Source organism: Muntiacus reevesi, chromosome 10 (assembly GCF_963930625.1).
Source record: "Muntiacus reevesi chromosome 10, mMunRee1.1, whole genome shotgun sequence".
In the NCBI taxonomy this organism is placed as follows: Eukaryota; Metazoa; Chordata; class Mammalia; order Artiodactyla; family Cervidae; genus Muntiacus; species Muntiacus reevesi.
The window spans coordinates 41,308,673-41,330,465 of NC_089258.1; the positions used below are offsets into that span (position 1 = coordinate 41,308,673).

General features: G+C 60.9%; 1 protein-coding gene across 1 annotated transcript in view; it reads left to right on the forward strand.

The window, feature by feature from the left end:
• Window positions 1–20,935, forward strand: part of EIPR1 (EARP complex and GARP complex interacting protein 1) — a 64,278-nt gene extending 43,343 nt beyond the window's left edge. Inside the window, exons 5-9 of the mRNA XM_065947271.1 lie at window positions 6,702–6,801; window positions 13,407–13,543; window positions 16,088–16,255; window positions 17,470–17,637; window positions 20,273–20,935. Of these exons, the coding sequence (XP_065803343.1) occupies window positions 6,702–6,801; window positions 13,407–13,543; window positions 16,088–16,255; window positions 17,470–17,637; window positions 20,273–20,447 (748 nt within the window). The 3' untranslated portion in view covers window positions 20,448–20,935. The remainder of the gene's footprint in view (window positions 1–6,701; window positions 6,802–13,406; window positions 13,544–16,087; window positions 16,256–17,469; window positions 17,638–20,272) is intronic.
• The last annotated feature ends 858 nt before the right edge of the window (window positions 20,936–21,793 follow it).

Genomic DNA, 21,793 nt, shown 5'->3' on the forward strand with positions numbered 1-21,793 from the left:
GAGTCCAGAGAGGCGTGGGGGTGAAGGGTGCTGCTGCTGGTCACGCACGTGGCAGGCGGTGGTTCCGTGCCCTTGTTTCCCTTTGACTTGTCATCTGTGCTGAGAGCAGATCTAGGAGCTCGGCTCCCAGCCGAGCTGACCGTCCTCCGCTGCTGCCCGTGGGGGCATCCAGGAGCACTGCACAGTCCCGGGGCCCCGGAGCGTGGCTGTGTCCACTGGCCGAGGCGCGGGCTCCTGTCCTCAGAGCCACCTGTCCTGAGCACCCGGGACACGGGTGCCTCCTCGCCTCCACCGCGGCAGGCAGGGCCGGGCAGTGCCCGGCGGCCGACGCTCATGTCCTGAGCCCCCTCCAGGGACTGGCCAGGACTGAGGGGGGACTCTAGAGGGACTGTGGCTCTGTGTGGTGGGCACGCGCTACGGGGGCCGAGCACTGGCGTGTCCCGCGTGGGCCCGGGCCCATGCTTGCCTGCCCCAGGTGGCAGTGGGGTCACTGGAAAGCCACCAGATTCTCTGGAGCAGGTCTCCATTCCTGCAAAAGAGGTGACGTTTCTGGTCGTGGCGGGGCCCCTGGATTTGTGGTGCTGTCTGTAAATGAGACAGTGAAGGGGCTGGCGTAACGTACCCCCCAGACCCTTCGGGGCCTGACTCCCTGCTTCTGCCCGTGGGGACACAGGTCCCGACGTGGCCTGGAGGGGCTGCCCGGGGAAATCTGCAGCCCTCGACTCCATGGGCTCAGTGTCGCCTCCTCAGGGAGGCTCTTCCTAACGTCTCTCCAGATGACCCCTGCTCACCCCCACTCAGGCCCTTCTGTCGTTTTGCACGATTTCATCTTTTGTCGCATCCGTGGTCACCACTGCCTGTCGCTTCACTGCGCTCGTGCTCCCGTGGCGGTCTCTGTAGACTGAGCTGCTTTCATGGCGGAGCTCTCAACACTAAGGACAGCGCCTGGTGCTGCGGGAGAGAAGGGGCAGCTTTCAGCACCAAGGGCAGCGCCTGGGTGCGCGGGGAGCGAAGGGGCGGCTTTCAGCACCAAGGGCAGCGCCTGGCGCTGCGGGAGAGAGGGAGCGAGTTTCAGCAGCAAGGACAGCGCCTGGCGCTGCGGGAGAGGAGTCGCGAATTGGGGCCACTTGGGGCCACAGTGATGATGCCGTGGGGGCGGGGTTTATACGCATCGCCTCGTGCATTTCTGACAGCGGCCCCGTAAGTGGGAACCACCACAGACACACCTAGTTCCCCGGGGCCCCTGCAGCCCACCCGTTCCCTGTTCACCCCAGTGTCTCTTGCAGTCCCACCAGGGGGAGGTGTTCGGGAACGCGGCAGGCAAGAGCAGGAAGGGACGGCAGTCTCCTTTACCGACTTCTGTGAGATCCCGGCCGTTTCACGACTGCCTTTGGCCGGAGCGCTGAGTAGCCTCCACAGGGTGACTGCAGCCCTGCGTCTCCTCCTGATGCTGGAGAGGCTCTCAGGCTGCTGAGGGGGTGGACCTTGCCTTTGGGCCTGTCCCCCCACCGAGCTGGGGAGCAGAGTCTGTGGTGTGGGAACAGGGCCGCTTCCCGGGTGGTGTACGGGGAGCAGGCACACAGATTGTGGGGTCTCGTGGGTGGTGAAACCCATGAGGGTGGGCATCTGCTTAAAGGAGGCGTCACTGAGATCAGAGCCCAGCAGTTTTGGGGATGCAGTGCGGTTATGACAGTTGGCTGCAGCCCCCTCCCCACGTGCCCTGCTCCCCCCTCAAGTGAAGGGGCCGAGATGGCTGGGGAGCCTCACCCCAGGCTCAAGCCGGCTCTCCCTCAGGCCCTCCCAGATGCTCCGGGCCTTTGATGGGGGACCACCGGCCTCTGCTTTCTGCGCCAGCTTTTAGGGGAGGGTCCCTCTTCGGTGTAGGCGGAGGTAAATGTCACGCTGACGTGCCAGCCTGGCAGAGGGTCGGGGATCTCGGGAAGTGGCGTCCACATTACTCGTCCTCATAGGAGAAGCAGAAAGGCACAGGTGTCGGGGTTGAGTGTGGAGGAAACACAAGAAGAGAAGCTTGTGCGGGTCCCTGAACACTTGGGGTGTCTTGGCCATAAGAAGGGACAGGGCCTCATCTCTGGTTTTGTGGTTCTCCATTTCAGTCCACGGGATGGAGGAGTGTGTGTTGGTTCAGGTGAATGTTACGTGGAGTGAATTCTAAGCTGTCCTTAATATCTTCCAAAAAGCTATCTCAGAGGATAAGTAGAGAGGATGTATGAAGTTTCAGAGAGCTGGCCATTGACTCTGCTGTCAGTGAGGGTGGAGAGGTCTCCGTGGTTACGACAGCGTTGTCACGGGAGACTAGCAGGTTTTTATAAGGTCTGTGTGTGTCTTCCTCCTCTCACCCTACCTGGATGTCTCTAGGTGTAAAGCTTGTGACCTCGAGCCAGAAGCTGCCCGCCTGGCTCCTGCCTCACTGCTGGAGTGGCCTCAGCTTTGAGAGAAATCTGGAAGGATGCTTGTGTGTGTGCATTAAGTCGCTTCAGTCATGCCCGACTGTTTGTGGCTCCATGGACTGTAGCCCACCAGGGTCCTCTGTCCACGGGATTCTTCAGGCAGGAGTCCTGGCCTGGGCTGCCATGCCCTCCTCCGAGTGATCTTCCTGACTGAGGGATCAAACCTGTCTCTTGGGTCTCGTGCATTGGCAGGCAGGTTCTTTACCACTAGTGCCGCCTGGTAAGCCTGACAGCCCTGACTTTGTGCAGGGAGAGAACAGTTGGTGGTCTCACAGGACGGTGTAAGGACGCCCTCCCCCTTCCCCGTGGCTGACGTCTCCACGTCAAATGGGATGGTTGTCAGAGCCGCCCTGCAGAAGGAGGACAGGACGGGAGCCCCAGGGGGCGGCGTCCATTGGCTCCACGTCCACCCTGCGTTGTGATGGGGCCTCAGACGAGCCCACCCAGGGGGCTTCTGGGGAGGGCAGGTCCTCCCACCCGCACACCGTTCGTGGCTGGACTCTTAATGCGAGGGCATCTTTCTGTTGAGCCCCACACGTGGGTGATGGAGCAGTGAGTCTGTGCAAGCAAGCAGTGTTAGAATAAGCCCAGACCTTCGATAAGTAGCTCACTGGTGCCCAAAGCCACACACCCGTCTGCTCTTAGTAAGGGGTCCCTGTTTGGGCATAAGTGATCATGTCAGTGCGAGTGTCCGCGTGTCACCACCACAGGAAGCCTTGCGTCCGTAGATTTGATCAAAACGGGCTTCCTGACTTTATGGCGTAACTCTTAGTCTTTTTTTTTTTTTAAATCTTCATAGCATTTACGAAAAGCTAACTTACATTCTGCTGTGAATTTTTGAGCAGGAAGAAATTAATCAGGTTGCCAAATCTGTATTTTAAGAGAGAGATATATAAATTGAGGAAATAATGTATTACGTTCTCCTTGTAAAAGGTTTTCAAAACTTGACTGGTAACAACTGACAGAATCACCAGTGACTTAATAGTTGTGTTTCTTACTTAAGGTTTTTCCCTTTCTCAGTAAAGCAGCAAATGGGAGAGTTTCGGAAAACCACTGGAGCCGCAGTCCTTGCCTAGCTGTCTGCGCTCTGTCTTCAGTTCGTGGCGAGCGCTGACTGCCGTCTCACGTGTCTCGTGTTCGGTGGTCTCCGTCCTTTCAGCAGCTATGCTGCCCCGACAGCCCTCCTGCCTGCCAGAAGGGGCTGCAGGGGGTAGGTTGGATAGGTAAATGTTGTGGATTGAAAGTAACCGTAGCTCAGTTGGTAAAGAATCTGCCTGCAGTGCAGGAGACCCATGTTTGATCCCTGGGTCAGGAAGATCCCCTGGAGAAGGAAACGGCAACCCACTCCAGTATTCTTGCCTGGAGAGTCCTACAGACAGAGGAGCCTGGCAGGCTTCAGTCCATGGGGTCGCAAGAGTTGGACACGACTTAGCGACTAAACCACCACCAAAGTAATCTTACACTGAGGCTGTTTTAAGGGTTTCTCGGTGTCCTTACTACAGGTGTCAAAATCTGGCGTGTGAATCACTCATTTTGGAGCCGCTTGTCTGAGGGAGAGAAGTGTGTTTCGTTTGATCATGTGCAGCCTGTGAGAGCAGGACCTCACTCCTGCTGTCCTGCCCTGTAAACCGCGCACAGAGCTCTCGTTTCTCTGGCTTGGGTTTATTTGCAGAGACGGCCCTTTCCTCCTGTTTCTCTCTCAGTGATAATGAGGGGGTGCGGTGAACGTCCATTAGGTCTGTGCTCCCTGGCTCCTGACTTAATACAGTTTTACGTCGCTCACATCCATGGAGAGAGAGTGAAAAAGCAGAAATGTGGATGACTTTTATGAACAAAGAAATAAACGCCCTAGTTTGGAGTAGCCAGTGTGGCAGAAACGCTGGGTTATTTTCCTATGTTTATAGCACCAGTTCCTTGGTGATGATGCGTGATGCAGTAGAATTTCCTTTTTTATTGCACTTTGCATGCCCCACTTATTCCAGTCTCATGATCACGGGGGTTGCTCCCTGTAAACTCACTGCACTTACTGTCAGATGCGTCACCCCTGGGTGGGCAGTAAACAGCAGCTCTACCCGGCAGCTGGGACCCGGTTGAGAGGGGGGGTCCCCTCTGGGGACAGTGCCGTGTGTGTGCACCTCAGGCTCGCTCTTCTGTGGCGGGGACCCCGATCGCCTGGCGTGCCGACTGTCTGTAGATGGATGCACACACACGCTGGGTTGTTGCTTCCGTGGGGGCAGAATTGTAGGACAAAAGGGAGACGCCTGGGGGGGGTGCAAGGAGAGAACGCGGGAGCCAGGAGCCGGGGTGAGGCTGCGGGCGGGAGGCGGGGTTTGGGGTCTGCTCCATCAGCAGTGACCGCGCGGGACGGTCCACACGTCCGGACCGCGGCGCCTGCTCAGTGGCCTGAAGCGCGCCCTTGTTCTCTCTGCCTCCTGGTCCTCGGGCCTGGTTTACCTGACGTGGCTCTGAGGGGCCCCTCCGTGTGTTCCCGTGGGGTTTGGTTTCTTCTCACAGTTTTCGACAGGGAGCTGTCCAGAGTCACCCGTCATGTCAGCTTTGGCAGACGCACGTTCCGACCACAGCCTCCCCCAAACATGCCGGTGCCGGCCCCTTTCCGTCTGTTGGGGCGTCTCTCCAGGCCCTGTGTGGGAGCCGGGCCTGCGGCAGCAGTGAGAACATGCCCCAGACCTGGAACGGCGTGTCTGCCTGTGCTTCCGTGCCCTCCCCGCGGCCTCACACCGGGGTTAGATGGGGCCAGGTTTCCAGCGTCCGGGCTTTCTCTCGTCCCGGGGCGGTTGGCGGCTTTCTCTGTAGTCTCGTCTCTTTCCCAGGCAGTTAACAAGCTGTTACTGATATGATTCGTGTCAGTTTCCTGAAGTACCTGGTTTTCTCTGCTTTTCTACTTTGGGCGTCTCTGGTCATGCAGGTGGGCTGCCAGGGGGCACAGCGGTAAAGAATCCGCCTGCAATGCTGAAGACTCTGGTTCAACCCCTGAGTGGGGAAGGTCCCCTGAAGAAAGGAATGGCCACCCACTCCAGGCTTCTTGCCTGGAGAGTCCCATGGACAGAGGAGCCCGGCGGGCTGCAGTTCATGGGGTCACACAGATTTGGACCCAACAGAGTGACCGAGCAGCAGGCAGTGTTGTGATAAAAGTCGTAACAGCCCGTTGACGGTCCTGAGGGGTCGTACTGGGGAGGTGCCCCCCGTCGGGCAGTATCGTGATCAGTGTGGAAGACGAGCCGTGAGGGTCTCCATCCAAGTCTGCAGTGGCCACGTGTGGGAGGATGTGAAATGAGGCTCTCTCCATAAGCTCTGAAGAATTTCGTTAGGGAAGACAGAAATTCATCTGTGGTCACGGTGAAAAATTCTCGATCTCTTCATGGTTTTATCACTCGGGCGATGTGATTTTTGTCTTGTTAATTGTTCAGATATGCATCGCGTCAGTTAGGATGGCTTTGGCTGCAGGTAACAGGAAACCATGGCTCACGTAGGCTGAGACAGAAGGACGTGATCTGACATCTCGGGCCTGGCGGTTGACCAGGACTCTCAGCTTTGCCCTCCCGGGAGGGGGCGGTGGAAGATGTGGGCCCTACCCACCTGGGCCCCTTCAGACCCAGCCCCCACCAGGCCCCCGTGCATCTCAGCGGCCAGGGTCTGTCAGCTCTCTGTGCCTCAGGTCCCGGGAGAAGCCGTCAGCGGTGTTTCAGCTCAGGTGCCTTGATGAAACCCACAGCCCGGGGCCCACAGGACGCAAGAGTTGACTGCTGACAGTTCTCGGGGCTGGAGAGCTGGGATCAGGGTGTGGGCAGGCCAGGAGCAGGAGCGGGCCCTTTTCCCAGCTTGCAGGTGGCTGCCTCCCACTGTGTGTTCTCAGGACAGTGGGAGAGAGACGGAGATAGACGGAGATGGATAGGACGAGAGAGAAGCAGAGGGTCAGAGACGGAGCTTGGGAGCGGGTCAGTCCCCACTGGGGCACTTTCCGCATCACAGGCCCCATCCTCCTGACCTCAGTGGACCCTCATCACTTCCCAGACGGCCCCCCTCCCCCACCCAGCAGCAGCTGGCTCTGGGGGCAGGACGTGGGCACTCAGGCCTCAGGAGTGTGGCAGCCGCCCCAGGTCATGCTGCCTCCCCCTGCTGACAGGCCGGGCAGGGCCGTGCCGAGGGCCGGGTGTCTGAGCTCCGGGCCTCAGGGTGGGCACCTTCTAACGCTGGGCTCCGTCCTTCCCGCAGCGTTGCCTGGGAGCCCGCGGGAGACGGGAAGAGGGTCATCTCGCTGGCCGACAACCACGTCCTGCTGTGGGACCTGCAGGAGAGCTCCAGCCAGGCCACGGTGAGTAGTTCAGGCCGCAGGGTTTCTATCTTCTGTCTTCCTGATTAGACCCTTCAGTGAGTTCACAGTACATTCGTCGGTTCATACACGTTTAGAATCTTGACACTGATTGTGCAATAAGTAAGAAGCAGACTGGCTCGTCGTCGGTCAGATGACTGACTGTCTCCTTCGGGCAGGAAGCTTCCGACTCGAGTCTAAGGGCCGTGTGCAAAGGAGACACGGAACCTGGGTGTTGACGGAACTCTTCCTTTGGCCATAATTTGCCCCCAGTCGTGGTCTTCTGTTTCAGGTGTGAGTCTTTTTAACGAACGGTTTTCAGCATGTATTTGGTTAAGGTCACCTTTAAGAGAGGAGCATTCGTGACATAAAGGTTTCTTGGTCGTGAAAATGACTGTTGACCGTGACCTGGTGACCCCTCAACCTTTCAGGGTGTGGCTGTTGGGCGCGTCCGCCTTTCTGTCCGTGTGGCATGCACGCTGGCTGCTGTCCTGCCCTGCCAGGCGCCCATGTGTCCCCTGAGGCCTCGCCCTGCGGTGCGGGGCAGCTCTGCTGCAGGGCCCTGACCGGGAGGCGGCGTCTCCCCGATGGCCTGTTCACCCCCAGACCTGCGCAGTACCGCCCCAGCCTTCTGGGGAACCAGTTTGGCTTTCACATAGTCCTCACTTCAAATAGTGTGTGTTTCATAAACTAAATCTTCTACCCATTGGTATGTATTTTTCTCATACGTGATTCCTTAAAATGTCCTCGTATCAAATGTCTTGTTTTACATGCATTCATAATTTCAGTGTATTTGTTTGTCAAAGCCACAACTTTGGAAGAGAAAATGAAGCAATTTGACACGATAATGCCTCTAATGCCGCCCACACCTGGGCCCCTCTGCCGTACCCGGGGGCTCAAGAGGCGCGCCTCTGGGAGACCCGTTCAGGGACCGTGTTCACTTTCTGTCCGCTCATGACCAGGACGTGTGCTCAGTTCTTTTGCCTCGTGTCTTCACCCTCTGGGCTGAGGTTGCGTGTGTAGTGATTGATCGTTAATCGACACACAGCACAGAAGTCAGACTCGTCCCAGTGTGGAGTGACCTGTCCACACACAGAAGGACCTCTCACAGGCTTCAGGGGGAAGTTAAGAGTCAGCCAGCTTTCCTAGTGCAGTCATAATCCTTCAGGAAAGAAATCACTGTCTTTATTAAAATTAAGAAAAAAATAAGACATCTCTCTATCCTGGAGCAGAAAGCAGATTTCACCCAAACTGAGGCCCAAGTGGGAAGGTGAAGGAAGCTGGCTCCTGACGTTGCCCTGAGGCCCCCTGAGCCTGGGGAGATGCCTCCATAGTTTCCCCATCCCTCCGCCTTCCGGGGGACTCGGCAGGGTGTCCAGACCACAGTGCAGGGTGTGGACTCCTGCCCCCTGTCCCCACCTGCGCTCAGGGGGCTGTTCCTCGAGACCGCCCTTGAGCCCAGACAGGGACGAGGCTGACCTGTGAGGGTGCCAGGCCTCACGGCAGTGCTATACAAGACACTGGCCCCCGTTCGGGGATGCGCGGAGTGACGGAGCGGCCACCGCCCCGCCCGGAAGGCGATTCCCTGGGGGGGTTAGGAGTCCACCGCCCTGCCCGGAAGGCGATGCCCAGGGGGTTAGGAGGCCACCGCCCCGCCCGGAAGGCGATGCCCGGGGGGTTAGGAGGCCACCGCCTGGGAGGCCCCCACTCTGGGGGCCCATCCACTCATCACAGTGTGAACAGCTCCTCAGACCCTTCGTCGTCTCAAAATGATTTTACGGTAGGGTGATTAATCTGTAACTGATTTTCTGCAGGGACCAATTTCGTTTCTCTCCCCCTTTTTTTATCTGCTGTCAGCAGTTCTGTCGATAGCACTTTGTGACCCTGGGGCCGGAGTGTTTAATACCGAAACCTTCCTATCGATTCCAGCCATCTTCACACCCGGCTCCTCAATTTTTGTCCTTATTGTTTGAGGATATTGCCTTCTGCGGTGAATCTAATCTTATGCTCACTGCATCATTACCTTTTGCAATTAAATCGGAGCCTCTCTGCCATTTGTAATCATTAGCGGAGCCCCGGGGAGGCCCTGGAGGGGGTGCTCCGTGGGGCCCGGGACCCCCACGCGGGCCGATGCAGCGCCCCCCAGTTTGGGTCTGTGTGTGCTTACACCCGGTTCTTGGGCTTTCCCCAGCTGCGGGAAGAACTAGCTTCTGCGGAGCAGAAGGGCGCTGGCGTCAGCCGCCCGCGTGCAGGCCTGGGGGCGGTGCCCAGGGGAGCACTTCCTGGGAGAAGGGGACAGGCTTCAAGGACACGGTGTGCTTCCAGAAATCTCTCATGCAGGGTTTCACGCGTGCCGTGGGAGGCCGCAGCCCACGCCGGTGGGAGCCGCTCCCTGCAGCCCTGCCTGCACCGCCCGGGGACAGAGGCCCAGGCTCCCGCCTCCTCGCCCACAACCCCGCTTGCCTCTGCTTCCTGGGCTCTGCGTGTGGGGAGTGGGCCAGTGGGGAGAAGGGCCAGCTCCTGGGGCCCCTGGGTAAGAGTGGAAGGCGCAGAGAGGCCGTCTCTCCAGCATCTCACTTGTGGCTCCTCTGTGGGACAGGAATACCCGTTACCTTCTCGCCCATCTCGGCCAAAGACCTTAAATCTGTTCTCGTAGCCTTCCCTGTTTTGAGTTTGTTTGGAGCCGAGGTCACACCCGCATTGGTGGGTGTCAGACACGTTTCTGTCCACGAGGAGGGGTTGGCTTTTGGTGCGACAAAGGGAAAGGCCTCGCTCTCTTCTTCCTGCAGTGGAGTCAGTCCTGCTTGAAATGAACTACAAATGCATTGGAAACGACCTCAGGTTCCTCACCCTTGCTGGCACCTGCGGGTGTGTGTGCACTTCCTAAACACAGGGACTCTGGTTACCAGGAGGCCGCTCTCAAAACCTGTGGAGCCGGAGCACTCCTGGGGGCAGAGTCCTTCACGGGGGTGGGAGCCCCCAGCCCTGCGTGGGGCTGTCGTGGGCTGGGGCAGGGCACGCAGGGGGTGAGCCCGCCTGCCCTGTGACCCCAGGGCGGGGGCGGCAGGACCCTTTCTTCCCGTCTTGAAGGCAGCGACGGGGCTGGGGTGTCCAGCCGAGTCCTGTTTCCACGACAGTCCTGAATCCTCTCCGTGGGCCCAGAAGACAGCGCCCCGTCCCTCCCCCCGGCTTCCTGAAGGCGGAGCAGAGCTGCGGGCAGGGGTGGCGCTTTTTAGGGGTTCGTCTTGTTGAATCCTCATAAGCCTTGGGGGCAGATTCTTTGATATCTGTCTTGCAAATGAGACACAGGAGGGAAAGTTAGGCCTCAGAGAAACGCAGTAGCTCGCGGTCACTCACTGGGAAAGCGGGGACCCACTCGGGGGTCCGGCTCAAAGGGGGGCTGCCCTGCCCTGGAGGCACCCCCGATGGTGCTGACTGGGGGGCAATCTGGGTGTGTCGGTGAGAACGCATTTGGCTGCAGGACGTAAGAAGTGACTTAGATAGAGAGGTTTTATTGTCTGCTGAAATAAGAAGCGTGGAATAAAGCCCCCCGGGGTTGGTTGATTCAGGGTCTTCATCAAATTGAGTGCCCAGCGACTCTGCATGTTCCTCCTCTGCGCGTCCACCTGTCACTGCTCTCCCTGTCATGACCAAAAGGTGGTTGCAGAGGTTCCAGCCATCACATCCAGGCTCCGCAGCATCCTTGGTTTGTAAGGAAAGCCTTTCCTGGGAGTCCTTTTGTCTCTTTCACGTGTGACTCTGTGTCCAGGCCTAAACCCGTCTTGGAGAGGGGAACAAGCCCACCAGGCCTGGCTCAGGGCTCTCTCAGTCCCTGGGGGCTGTGCAGGGTGTTCCAGGGAGAGAGACTCCCGCGGTGGGGGCTGCTGTGTGACCGGCAGCCAGGGCCAGGCTTACGGTGGACTTGCCTGCGTGGACGCGGCGTCTCTTGTGCTGGAAAAGCCCCAGCCCTGCAGTCACTTCATGTTGGGGGCGGGGCGGGGGGGAAGTAGGATGGTGGCGCTCGCTGAGCTCTCTGGCCCTAAGGAGTGTGTGCTGGGCCCCGCATCCTTGAGTGCTGCCCCGGGCCCAGGTCTGCCCAGTCCTGCCCCCCCCCACGCTGAGTCCTGCCCCCCCCCCCCACGCTGAGTCCTGCCCCTCCTCCACGCTGAGTCTGCCCCCTCTCCACGCCGTGGGGCTTGGTGATGGGGCTGCTGCTTGGGTCTCTGGAAACCTCACGCCGACACTCCTTGAACTGCCCCCGCCGGCTCGAGTCCCAGCGTTTTGTTCGTCGGCGGTGCCTTCTTTGTTCTTGTCCTGCACCAGTGGCTCTTCTGAGAGGGTTTGGGGGAGCCTTTCATCACTCCTGCTGGACTGGGAAGCACTGAATATTTCTCTTTAATGCTGGGAAGCAGATTGCCGTGTGCACTGCACCCTCTGGAGTTCTTGCTGAGTTCTGTCTCCGTGTCACCAGGAAACCAGAAAAAGTGATTGATTAACCTTACAACTTGCACCATGCTGGCTGCCCCACGTAGCCCCTTAAAAAATTGATGGTGAGCTGTCTTTCAGGTTTTCATTAAAATCTGCCTCGCAGACTTCTCGGCACCCATGGGCACGGCGCTCTGTGGGCTCGGTGGTTCCTGTGTTTGAGGGAGTGGTGGAGCGGGAGCCGGTCCTGCTCTGCAGGGCGGCTGTGACCTCGGGCGGGGCCCCTGCCCTCTCTGCATGACCTTGGACAGGACTACTGCCCTCTCTGCATGACTTCGTGGGGTCCCTGCCCTCTCTGGGTGGGGGAGAGGCCCTGCCTTTTCTGTGTGACCTCGGGCGGGACTCCTGCCCTCTTGGGGGGTGGGGGGCCCTGCCCTCTCCGTGGGGGTTGGGGGCTGGGCCGCGGCCGTGTCTCCACTGCTGAGTTCACACGGGGTCTTATCAGTTATCCATGCTCCCTGACAAGCGCCCCCACACTGTCAGCACTTCCCACAGTGGCCATCACGTGGTTCCTGTGGGGACAGTCAGAAGTCTGGGACCTCAAGGCCTGTGAGGCTGCGGGCCAGGTGTCAGCAGGGCTGGGGTCTCATCGAGGGGCTTTCGGACGTGTGTGGACAGAGGACCTGGGTTCCTCGTGGACTGTTGGCCGGAGGCCAGGTGCGTGTGGGCTTTGGAAGCAGGCTGTGCTGGTCAGTTTCACGCGCTTTCCTTCTCTTGGAGCCTGACGGAGTTGGAGTAGAGGCAGCACGGGGAGCTTGACTGGCAGTGACACTTCTTAAGAGTTCGACCTGGCACTTGCTCCTGGTCATGGAGTTGGGGGCAGCGTGGGCGCCCAGGAGGGCTCCCTGTGAACCTGGTCGGTGCAGGACCATCTGCAAGTTTCCTTAGAGATGAGACACTGTCCTGACCCTCCGGCCTCTGTCCGGCACTCGGGGCACGGACTCCAGGCGTTCGATCCCCAGGAGAGGAGCGCGTGTGCCCGCGAGGACCGGTGCCGAGACGGGCTGGCACACAGCCTGTTGTCCACGTGGTGTGCAGAGTCGGCGAGGCGGGAAAGTGGGTTTTGGGGAGAACGGTTTTCTGGGACAGGCTGAGACTGTCCAGGGAGGAGGTGAGGTGCTTCCTGCTGGCCAGAGCCTCCTGGGCGGCGACCCCTGAGGCGGTCACCACGTAATGGGGCCCTGGCGCAGGGTCACTCTTAAAGATGTCTCTGCTATCGGACTTCTTAGCGGGGCCAGGCTCCCGGGAGAGGAAGCCTTGGTTTTCCCCAGGTTCTGATCGAATCCCCTTGCACTGACTGCCTCGTGGGCCACAGCCGGTGGGGCTGCGTCTGGGGCCTCCGCCCAGCACTGCGGTGGCCGCCCTGGGTCCCTCGCAGACGCTCTGCGGGGGGGCTGGTGCTCAGGGTGAAGTGAGGTGAGTCACAAGGGGCGGGTGTCTGAGGGCCGCAGACAACCTGGCGCCCCCGCGTCCATCCCCACAGGCAGGCCCGGCGCCCCCGCGTCCATCCCCCGCGAGTGACAGGCCTTTGTGCGTGAGACCGAGGGCGGGTGGATAGCGGGATGGGGCGCCCGTCTCCCAGGCTCCCCCGGGGCCGGTGCTTTCCAGGGTCTCCACTGTTACCCACTGGGCTTGATGAACCCCCAGGTAACAGAGCTAGAGGCCCTTGAGGCCAGGAGGGGACTGTCTGAGCGTGTGTGGTCAGGTCGCGGCCGCTGTCCCTTGGCACCTGGGGCCGCCCGTGCAGACCCCTACCGCCTCATCATTGTCTTTGGAGGAGGCCGATGCTCGGGCTGTTCCGTATCCTTGCCTCGGATTTGAGCAGATCCTCTAATCATACACCGGCAAATCCTGTCTGAGAGATGCTCTATTAATACCCTTGCGATTTTTTTGCTGTGCTCCATTTTGTAAATAAATAAATATATATATATATATGCATTTTTTGCAAATATGGTTCAAACATTCTTGTCTTTTAAGGGGACAAAACAAAGACAAAGCTTCCTAATTATTTTCAATAATTATCTTCGACGGTATCCTATACAAGATATCCTCTTAAATGTTCTGAATAGAGTTCGAATTACTTCTCTTTCCCTCTTCCTTTGAAAACATCACCAAACACACAGCTGGCCAGCTCAGCGTCGCTGGAAGGGAAAGGACAGCTGAAGTTCACGACGGGCCGCTGGAGCCCACATCACAACTGCTCCCAGGTGGCCACGGCGAACGACACAGCCATCCGCGGGTGGGACACGCGGACCATGAGGTCAGTGACGGCCAGAGCCAGAGATGCGCCGCGCCCCGCCCCCCGCGCTGCGCCCCGCCCCGCCCCGCCCGCGTCCTCCAGGCTCCGTTCCGGTCGGTCAGCTCTGGTGGGAGCCACGCGGCCGGCCTGTGTCCGTCCGTCTCGGGGTCGTAGGGAGTACACAGCCGCCTTCCTCCTCCGCCCTGCCGTCAGTACACCAGGGGCTGTGGGTCCGAGCCTCTCACCGGCGGTCCGGCTCCTCCGGGTTCCCTTCGGTGACCGCAGTCTCCCCTGGGGATCCAGGTCAGGCTTTTGCAGCAGCTCAAGCCGGAGACGGTGGCCACGGGCTCCCGGGTCCTGTGACAGGTGACTCCAAGGTGAGGGCTGCCGTCTGCGGCTCCGCAGCTCTGTGCCTCCGGGGCGCACACCCAGGGGTGATCACACTTTGTCACCTAAGTCATTACACAGACAGCCCGCGCTGCTAACGGAGCACAGAGAGCAGCTTCTCCGCGCCAGGTGTGGCGTTGTCGGGTGGAGGAGTGACGGAGTGCGCTCTGTTGTCATGGCAACGGGAGCCCGGCAATCTTTTCTAAGATACAGTTTATCCCCTCAGCACACCGTAATTTATCACTAAGCTGCAGAGACGGAGGTCGGGAAATAACTCCTGTTGCCTTCAAGGGCAGCGGCACAGCCTTAAATCTCCATCCGGGGCCCCCTGAAAGTGCAAGGGGTAATCCATAATCGACGTGTGTGTGTGCTGGGTTTGCTGTGAGGCTGAAAGCCGCCGGTTTGGATAGTGGGGACTCTGGACCGGAATGCGTGCCTCCAGGGCCCGTGGCCATCTTCCTGTTCTCATCGTTCCTTGAAGGATGTGAAGATTTTGGGGGTCTATATGAGAACCTCGAAGGCTAACCTCACAGACCCCGAATTCAGGGTCTGGGGGTGGTGCCCTGCAGCCCCCTTGCCCGCCGTCCCTGGAGGGCGTCCCTGGGGTGCTGGGCAGTGGGTGCACCAGACCCTTCTCTGCACGGTCCCTTTCCTGCAGACAGCCTGTATGCCTCCTTGGTCTCTTTCCTGCCCACTGCGTGTGCCTCCTTGGCTGGCTGCTTCCGGTGCTGCTCCGGGGGTGCACGGGGCTTTTGTGTTCAGACCGCCGTGCCCAGAGCTGGCAGGAAAGCCTGAGTCAGTACTCTGCAGGCCCCTGGACCCTGCCAGGCTTGATTTTACCCATTTCCCTGCTTCCCTTGCAAGATCTTGAGGCTTGGGCCTCTTGTTTAGGGAGAAATTACTACGCTATTGGGTACGCTATTGGGAAGGTACAGGATGTAGAAACCAGTTCCAGATTTTAAAGTGGCTTTGGGCTGGAAAACCCAATCTGGGAGAAAAGATGAAAAGGACCGAAATCGTTGCCATGAGCAGGAGCGTGGAGGTCTGGGGTGCCAGGTGAGGGAGCTGCCCCCGGGAGCCGCGGGGAGCATGTGACCCCCCCCAGCAGAACGTGGAGAGGGCGGAAGACGGGCACGTTGGGGGCCGGGCTGGGCCTCGTCCATCCTGCTGGACGCAGGCCTCTTGTCCAAAGCTGCTGTCCCACCTCAGGACGACCGCTCCTCTGGTTTGGGTGTGACGTGAGAGGGGGTCGCTGTAGAGACGGGACAGTGTAATTCCACACCCTGTGAGGGGTGGCTTGGAGCTGGGCGGTGGGGCATCAGTCAGGTCTCTGCACCTGTGTGTGTGCCTGCTCTTCTGTGCACACGTGTGTGGGCATGTACACCTGTATGTGTGGGCACGTACCCTTGTGGGCACACACGTGCATGTGTGCCGTGTGCATTGTGTACACGTGTGCACACCTGCACGTATGTCCTCCTCTGTGCACACGCGTGTGGGCATGTACACCTGTATGTGTGGGCACGTACCCATGCGGGCGCACGCGTGCATGTGTGCCGTGTGCATTGTGTACACGTGTGCACACCTGCGCGTATGTCCTCCTCCTCTGTGCACACGCGTGTGGGCATGTACACCTGTATGTGTGGGCACGTACCCTTGTGGGCGCACACATGCATGTGTGCCGTGTGCATGTGTGCTGTGTGCACATGTGCACCCTAAATAGCTGTGGCTGACTCAGCCCCTCCCGCCGCTGAGTCGACACCCAGGCTGTGTGTATTGATGAGGGACGGCCCTGGCCGTGACTGGCAGTGTCGCCCTCAGTGTTTCTGTAGCTTCTCCTGCTTCTCCTTCCTATTTTGTCTCTGCGGCTCCCGACAGCGTCAGCACCGTATCCTTTTTCCACACACTTTCTGTCTCTCTGGTCCTTCCAGACATGGGCTGTGTGTGCCGTCCAGTCTGTCTCTGCTCCTCCATGACAGTTCCCTCCCTCCGGCTCCCTCTCATCAGGATGCCAGGTCGCCCCCTTGAGAGCTGCCAGCCAGCCCCCATCTGCAGGGTCACAGGCGCGGCCAGCGAGCAGGAGCCCCAGCCCGGACCCCACGCTGGCCGGGGTCTGGAAGGGGCTGTGGGGGGCAGTGCTTCCCATGTCCCTCCTGTTAACCTGTGCATCCCCGCCCGCAGCCAGATCTACTGTATCGAGAGCGCCCACGGCCAGCTGGTGCGGGACCTGGACTTCAATCCCAACAAGCAGTACTACCTGGCCAGCTGCGGGGATGACTGCAAGGTGAGGTTCTGGGACACCCGCAACGTCGCCGAGCCCGTCAAGACCCTGGAGGAGCACTCCCACTGGTGCGTGTCTGGTGGGGGGGGGGCGGTAATTAGATGATTTATTTTGCTGATTACATCACCATTTGGAAAGGCAGAAACCAGCCTAGTTTGTGCTGCTGTGACTCATTCAATCAACCAGTTTTATTTTTCCTAAAGAAATACTAATTCCAAATCTGAATGTGATTCATAAATGTAGGAAAAGAAAAACATGAGATTCTGTCTTCTCTTGAACTAGTGCCGGTTCACGTATGCAAAAATGAACGTGCACAGATGTTCCTGGGGCATTGGCTGCTCTGCATGGGGTGGAGACCCCCAGTGCCCAGTGGTAGGAGGGCGGATAGGTCAGTCCAGCAGCATCCATGCAGGGCACGGTGAGGGCGTGAGGCAGGGCTGGGCGTGCAGCACGCAGTGCACCCAAGATCCACCATTCTCCCCAGCGTGTCATTTCTGTGTGTTCACCACGTGCTGGGGGCTTTTTGCTAAGTAAGTAAAAAGGATCAAGTCGGAGAAGATTGGGCATAGTGTGAGCCAGTTTTTATCCAAATAAAGCACGTGTGTGCGTGTTTGTGTGCTTATGTATGTTGGCATGTACGCTTCTGTCTGTGTGCATATGTGTGCCTCTGGGGGCTTATGTCTGTGTCAGTGTGGACTGCTGTGGGCATGGATACTTCTGTGTGTGCACATGTGTCTATTTACCATTTGAATGCTAGAGTACAGTTTAGACAGTTCAGTCATTCCTGCAGTCCGGGAAGAAGCTCCCGTCCCCTGGACCCGAGTGGGCTGTCTGGCTGTCCGCTGCCCACCCCCCAGCCCGGGGTCTGCAGCACCTGCCCGGCGGGCGGCTCAGCACAGCGAGCTCGGGTCCTGTGGGTCAGAAGGAAGCTGGGCCTGGTGACCAGACCAGACGGGAGGGCAGCCCTGGCCGGGGCAGTGTTCCTGGAGGCCGCCCGGGGTGGGCTCGTGTCTCGGTCGTCTCTGGTCCGCACTGTGCTTCGGGCAGTTGCGGCCTCTGGCGCTCTGGGAGGCCTGTGTGCGCACTGCAGTGAGGCCAGTGAGTCCCCCTGCGGTCCCTGCTGCTGTGTGGTCGCGTCTCTGTCAGTCAGGATTTACAAGGCTTCAGGCTGCGCCGCGAGCCTGCCCCCGCTGACCACCACGCGGTGTTGGCCCGAGCGGGACGAGGCTGCCCCGTCCAGGGGGGCCGGTGGTACCAGCGCCCTGTCCTCCAACGCCCCCAGGGTGTGGAACGTCCGCTACAACCACTCGCACGACCAGCTGGTCCTCACGGGCAGCAGCGACAGTAGGGTCATCCTTTCCAACATGGTGTCCATCTCCTCCGAGCCCTTTGGCCACCTGGTGGACGACGATGACCTGAGTGACCAGGAGGAGCGCCGTCCGGAGGAGAAGTAAGTGCCCGCAATGGGCGGCCCTGGCATGCGGGAGCGTCTCCGGGCCCCTGGGGCTGGTGTCGGATGCGTCCACACGGGGCGGTGCGGGGTCATGGGTGATGGAGTCAGGCGGGTCAGCAATGCCGTCTGGTGTGGCCTCTGAGACACGTGTCTGTCCACGTTCTTACTGAGCTTCACGGGTAAGGTTGTCAGGACCGCGGCTGGTCTGTACCCTCGGGAGTGAGCCGTGACCCCTGCTGGCCCTCGGGACACCCTGTGGGGGAGACTGCGGTGGGTGTCCCTCCTCGCTGTGCTGTCCTGGGCCAGGTTGTGGCCCGTCTGTCCCACTGGCAGATGGCAGGGCAGGACCACAGGCCCAGACCCCGGTCCGTCCCCCACGCCACTTTCCCCGAGAGCCCGAGGCGGTGCTGAGACCTCCACGTGATGCTTATCCTGACAGCCGCACCATGCCGTGGTGGTGTCTTTTCCCTGGACCTTCCAGCCCTACTTGTGTCTGCTCAGGGGCCCTCTCTTCACCCTGGGGCCCAGGCCCCGAGACTCATAGGGCCCTGGGCTTTGGGGCTCACACAGGGTGCCCTAGTCCAGGCGGCGGCACCTGGGAGGGCCGGAGTCCTGCGTTAGCAGCCTGGGTATTGAAGGAGACGCCCCTTGTCTCTGGAGAGGACGTGTCTTCATGTGCAGTGGCTGCTTTCTGGTGTGAGGGAGCCTGATTCAGGCCTCCCTGGAGTCGGATTTGGGGCGGGGGGTCTGGAGTAAAACCCGTGGAGTCAGGCAGCCTGAGCCCTGGAGCACAAGAGGGCTTGTCTTTCTGTCCTGAGCATCCTCGCTCTCTTCCGTTGTCTGATTTCTTTCGCTGCCCCCCGACCTCCCAAGTGAAACTGAAAGCCGCTCAGTCGTGTCCGACTCTTTGGGACCCCATGGATATACAGTCCATGGAATTTTTCAGGCCAGAACACTGTAGTGGTGGCCTTTCCCTTCTCCAGGGTATCTTCCCAACCCAGGGATCGAACCCAGGTCTCCTGCATTGCAGGTAGATTCTTTACCAACTGAGTTACAGGGAAAACCCCCCGTGTGAGATGCTGCCTTGGTAGCGACCTATTGATCACCTTCCTTGATGCCATCGCTTTTCTGTTTAGATGCTGGGAAACACAGCATTTAGACACAGCTGCGGTGACTTCAGTCCAGCGACCTGCCCTGTGCAGGGCTTGGGTGTTCTCTGCTGTCCTCTCTGTTCTCGGCCAGGCAGGAGTCTGTGTCCTGTCTGTACCGGAGACAGAGCCAGCAGCCCCTTCATTGGCCCCGAGTGGGCCAGGGGTCCCACCTGCACGTGGCAGCTTCAGATAAGCTCACCAGGAATGGAGGCAGGCGTGTGGCTGGCAGGCGTGCCCGGAGATGGCATCATTGTGACGTGCCCCATGGTTTCCTGTCAGCCTGCTCTTGGGATTGGTCCACACATCTTAGTGAATTGGGATCCCCCTGAGGACTTGTATGAAGGGTTTGTACCAGGCTGCCCGCTGACCACCGCAGGCTGGCTTCCTGGGAGGACAGGGCCAGGGGATGAGTGGGATCCTGAGCCCAAGATCAGGGGGCATGTGGTGGCAGGGTCTCCCAAAAAGGGTCTCCAGAGCCCAGGAGGAGGGGCATGTGGGGTGGGGTCTCCCGAGAAGGGTCTGGTAACCCTGGATCAGGGGGTAGGCGGGGCAGGGTCTCCGGAGAAGGGTCCTGCGTGCTGAGAGCCCTGTGGGCAGGGAGTGCTGGTGAGATGGGGGCAGTGCCCCGAGGCCCACGGGTGGAGAAGCAGCTGGCGCGCTGCAGGCTTGTTGCGGGCGGCGCAGCTCTGCAGGCTCTCGGGGGTTGGTGTGTGTGAGTGCCTTCCGGCCAGCATCCCAGGGAAGGGACGTGGGAGTCCCAGTTGTGGGGGTTGATGGGGAAGTCACAACCCCAGGCAGGACCTGCTGGCCCTTCGCACCGGCTCTGGCCAGCCCCGCACCTGGTCCAGGCTGGGGCTCCCTCCGCCCACCCCCGGACTGTGCTGTTTGGTCCCCAGGTCCCTCTGCCACCAGACCATTAGCCGTTCTCCGCTCAGCCACCGTCCCCTGAGCACAGACACTTCCTGCTCCAGGGCTAAAGGAGGAGATGTCGGGCAGTGGATGGCACCCCACCGCGGCTCGTAGGGCCCTCTGGGGTGGCCCTGGGCTGCCCCCAGGAGGTGTTGGGCAGTAGACGGCCCCCCACGGCCCTGAGACCCCTCTGGGGTGGCCCTGGGCTCAGAGGCATCAGGCAGTAGCCAGCCCCCCACGGGGTCTCAGGGCCGGCCCTGGGCTCGGAGGCATCAGGCGGCAGCTGGCCCCCCACGGCCCTGAGAGCCCTCTGGGGTGGCCCTGGGCTCTGCCCCCGGGAGGAGGTGTTGGGCAGCAGACGGCCCCCCACGGCCCTGAGACCCCTCTGGGGTGGCCCTGGGCTCGGAGGCATCAGGCGGTAGCCGGCCCCCCACGGCCCTGAGACCCCTCTGGGGTGGCCCTGGGCTCTGCCCCCGGGAGGAGGTATCGGCAGCAGACCACCGCCCCCTCCCCCTGCCCCTCGGCGGCTGGGGGCAGGGCGCGCGCCTCTCACCTGTGTTGGTGCCTCGCAGGAGCCAGGAGCCCCCGCAGGACAGCGTCATCGCCACCTACGAGGAGCACGAGGACAGCGTCTACGCCGTGGACTGGTCCTCAGCCGACCCCTGGCTCTTCGCCTCCCTCAGCTACGACGGGCGGCTCGTCATCAACCGCGTGCCCCGGGCGCTGAAGTACCACATCCTGCTGTGAGCGCCGGGCTGCCTGGGCCCGGCCGCGCGTGTGCGGCCCAGGCTCTCCAGGCAGCGCCCCGTCGGACGCGGGCGCCCGTGACCAGGGACAGCGCCTCTGCCAACCGACCTCTGCGCCCTTCCGTCTCTGCCCCGCAGACGGGCACGTGCCCAGGCAGAGCGCGGCGCGCTCCCTCCTCCCGCTCTGAGAGGCGTGGGGCGTTTCCCTGTGATTTGTTGCCTTGACGTCGACGCCGTCTTCTCGCGAGATTAAACGGAATAAAAGCAGCGGGGCGGCTGCGGGCGTCCTCCATGGGGCTCTGCCCCGTCTTCCCGTCTCCAGGGGGCGCTGCCGCTGCCGGTGCCGGTCTCCGCCGGCCGAGGCCTCGTCCCTGGGCGCTCCGTGTCCCGGGGTCCTGCGCTGTGAGGCTGACGGCCCCCTTGTAACCGCGCGGGCACGGCCTGCCGCGGTCACCCTGACGCCTTCCCGCTAAGTCCCAGGTTGTCAGTGAACCCCCGCCCTCCCCCCGGCGCCCTGAAGCCCCGAGCCCGGTCCCCCTCCATGGGGCGGGGGCGTTCACCTCAGAGAGGCCGGCCCTGCGCGCTCTCCCCTGACTGCGCGCTGGAGGACCAGCAGCGGCACCCGGCTCACACTGAACCCGTAGAGACTGCCTGGATTGGTGCTGGGATGAGGCCCGGGCCGGCTCTCCGGCTCAGCAGAGGGCCCCTCCGGGCCGCGGGCCACGTAGGACCCCAGAGTCAGGGCAAAGGGGAGGTGGGCTACAGACCCTCGGTCCTCAAAACTCAAAACCTGAAGCTTGCTCCCTGGCGGCTCCAGCCCGAGGTGGACTTGAGCCCTGCCTGGGACGGTCCATGCGGCCACAGCAGGGCCACACCCAGACGCACTGCAGCCAGGAGGGGCGCCCCCGCGTCCAGCAGTCCTGACTCGGACGCGCGGTGGCCCGGGGTTTCCAGCGTCGCCGTCACCCAGTCACGGCAGCTGCCCCCCCCACCGGTCTCTCCCAGGTCCGCCTCCCCCGGTGTCCCCGGCCCGTCCTCTGAGACCGAGTCCGGCTGTCGCCTCTCCTCTGCGGAGCCTCCCGGGACTCCAGCCCCTTGCTCAGCCTCGCGTCTTCCCGCCCGAGTCGTGTGCAGAGGTTCCTCAGACAGCCCTTTGCCCGCGTGGCGGCTCGGCCAGCGCGTCCTGAGCCTGCTGGGGTCCAGCAGGACTGCAGGAGAGGTGCCCCTTCCACAGGGCCGGGCAGAGACACTGAGGGCCCCCCACAGAGGGTTCTGGGGCGCAGGCCCGGCCCAGCGCCAGTCACGGTGTTTCCCCGGGTACGCCTGTTACCTCCCATGAGAGCTGGA